Below are 1946 nucleotides of genomic sequence, written 5' to 3'. Positions count from 1 at the left end.
AAGCTCAAATTACTTTTCTTATCTGAAATTACAGAAGCTAAGATTATTGCAGAGAGAGATGTAATCAATTTAAAAACAAATTGCAGGGTATAGATTGTAATCAACTTCTTTGGTAATATTTACTTAAGCAGTAGTTCTTACGTCTTTCTAGTTGTATCCCAGCCATACTCCTGTATCCCACAAGACAACTTCTGTTAAAGAAAGATGAATTTTAAATCATAAAACCCATGCCTTGGCAAAATGAAAAAGTGATTGACAGAAGTCTTGATCAGCTAATACAGTTTTTTACTTTGTGAAGGGCAACAGCTGAATCTAGAAGAGAAACATGTTTAGATTTGTGATATACTATGAATCAAATAGTTATACTTTTGAGTTTGAAATATATAAAAAATTAAATGAATGAACTTAAAGGTGTTAGCATCTCAGGCCTCTTATTACATACAACATAATTTAGTGGAGTTTCATTTGTAGCACACCCACATTCAGACACAAAACATAAAATATAGAATATAACGTGTAAAATGCAGTAAACATTCAGGTATTGTCATTCAAAATGCATAGGAACTGTTTAAACCCTACTAGCTGTATTTTTAATGAAGTGACAGTCACATATCTTATCCAATGCCATGATGTAAGTACTTATGTTATATTGGTTACTGTTAATCCATAATTTATGAATATAGCTGAACTTTTCAAAGTGGGACACATGTTATAAAATTGCAGACAATGGCAGTTTTTCTCACTGTACTCAACCTGATAAATTCTTATGATAAAACTTTTCTGTCCTAAAATCATAGAATAAGAAGTAAATTGATTTATGCATACCCAATTCCTTTTTTTGTCACGCAGACACGTTTGGACAAATCGCAATCAACATTTGTTATGGACGGCATCACCCACAGAACTGGATGATGTATGGGGTGAATGGAGCAGAGATTGTTTTCAATCCATCTGCCACTGTAGGTGGATTAAGGTAGGAGGAGGGGAGTTTGTGGATTCCCCATTTAGTGCTTTCATAATTGATATTTATTACAGTGTAGAAATTTTGTGAGAATTATTGTAAAGTAATAATCTTTTCAAAATTGATAAAAGGTGTTGGGGTAATTGTTTTGATAATAGGACTCTTAAATCTTTATAAATCAAGATTTGGTTCTTTTTAATAACTCTTGATATGGGTTATGTTTTCATAGTCTATTTTTAAAATCAAAGAAAAATGTAAAGTAGTTTTAGTGACAACAGTATTTTTGCTATGTAGATTGGGGATCGATGTTGTTATGCAGTCGAACAGCTTCTGTGATTAATCTAATGAATTTTTCTCCTGAGTTTTTATTGTTTATGGCAGTAGATCTAAAAAGAATCTTCAATCAAACGTGTGATAAACAACCCTTGCTTTTTTTCCTTTTACAAAAAAATATATAGTAACAATGTTCAACTGTGGTCCATTATAACGCAATCAGTCATTAACCATTATAATGGTTCAGATCATCTAAATACCAGTTCTTTCCAGTGAACCTATGTGGGGAATCGAGGCCCGAAATGCTGCCATCGCCAACAGCTATTTCTCTTGTGCTATCAACCGTGTTGGCACAGAGACCTTCCCCAATGAATTTACTTCAGCTGATGGCAAACCAGCACACAAGGACTTTGGTCATTTCTATGGCTCTTCCTATGTTGCGGCTCCTGATGGCTCCGGACACCTGTAAGTCATAGCTCTGGCATCTACATTGCATAGTGTTAATGAAATGTTGGTTTATTATTATAATATTTGTAGTAGGAGTGGAGAATTTTGTTTGGTTATAAAGACGTAATATTTTTTTCTTTTATAAATAGGTTTTTTTACATCTGTTGGTATCTTGTTAATGAGTTTATTTTTTCTTTGAAAAAATATTAAAAGATGAGTTTTTTTATGTTTCTTTGTTTTGTGGATAATGCCTTGTATTAAGTGA

At 32.5% G+C, this 1946-nt stretch overlaps 1 protein-coding gene across 1 annotated transcript in view; it reads left to right on the top strand.

Annotated features, from left to right (window-relative positions):
* Positions 1 to 1946, top strand: part of LOC119591129 (beta-ureidopropionase-like) — a 6112-nt gene that overhangs the window by 3289 nt on the left and 877 nt on the right. Inside the window, 3 exon segments of the mRNA XM_037939843.1 lie at positions 850 to 973; positions 1508 to 1699; positions 1831 to 1844. Of these exon segments, the coding sequence (XP_037795771.1) occupies positions 850 to 973; positions 1508 to 1699; positions 1831 to 1844 (330 nt within the window).

This window comes from Penaeus monodon, chromosome 28, assembly GCF_015228065.2.
Source record: "Penaeus monodon isolate SGIC_2016 chromosome 28, NSTDA_Pmon_1, whole genome shotgun sequence".
Taxonomy (NCBI): domain Eukaryota; kingdom Metazoa; phylum Arthropoda; class Malacostraca; order Decapoda; family Penaeidae; genus Penaeus; species Penaeus monodon.
The sequence above is the reverse complement of the archived record's forward strand: the minus strand, read 5'-3'. Positions and strand labels throughout refer to the sequence as shown.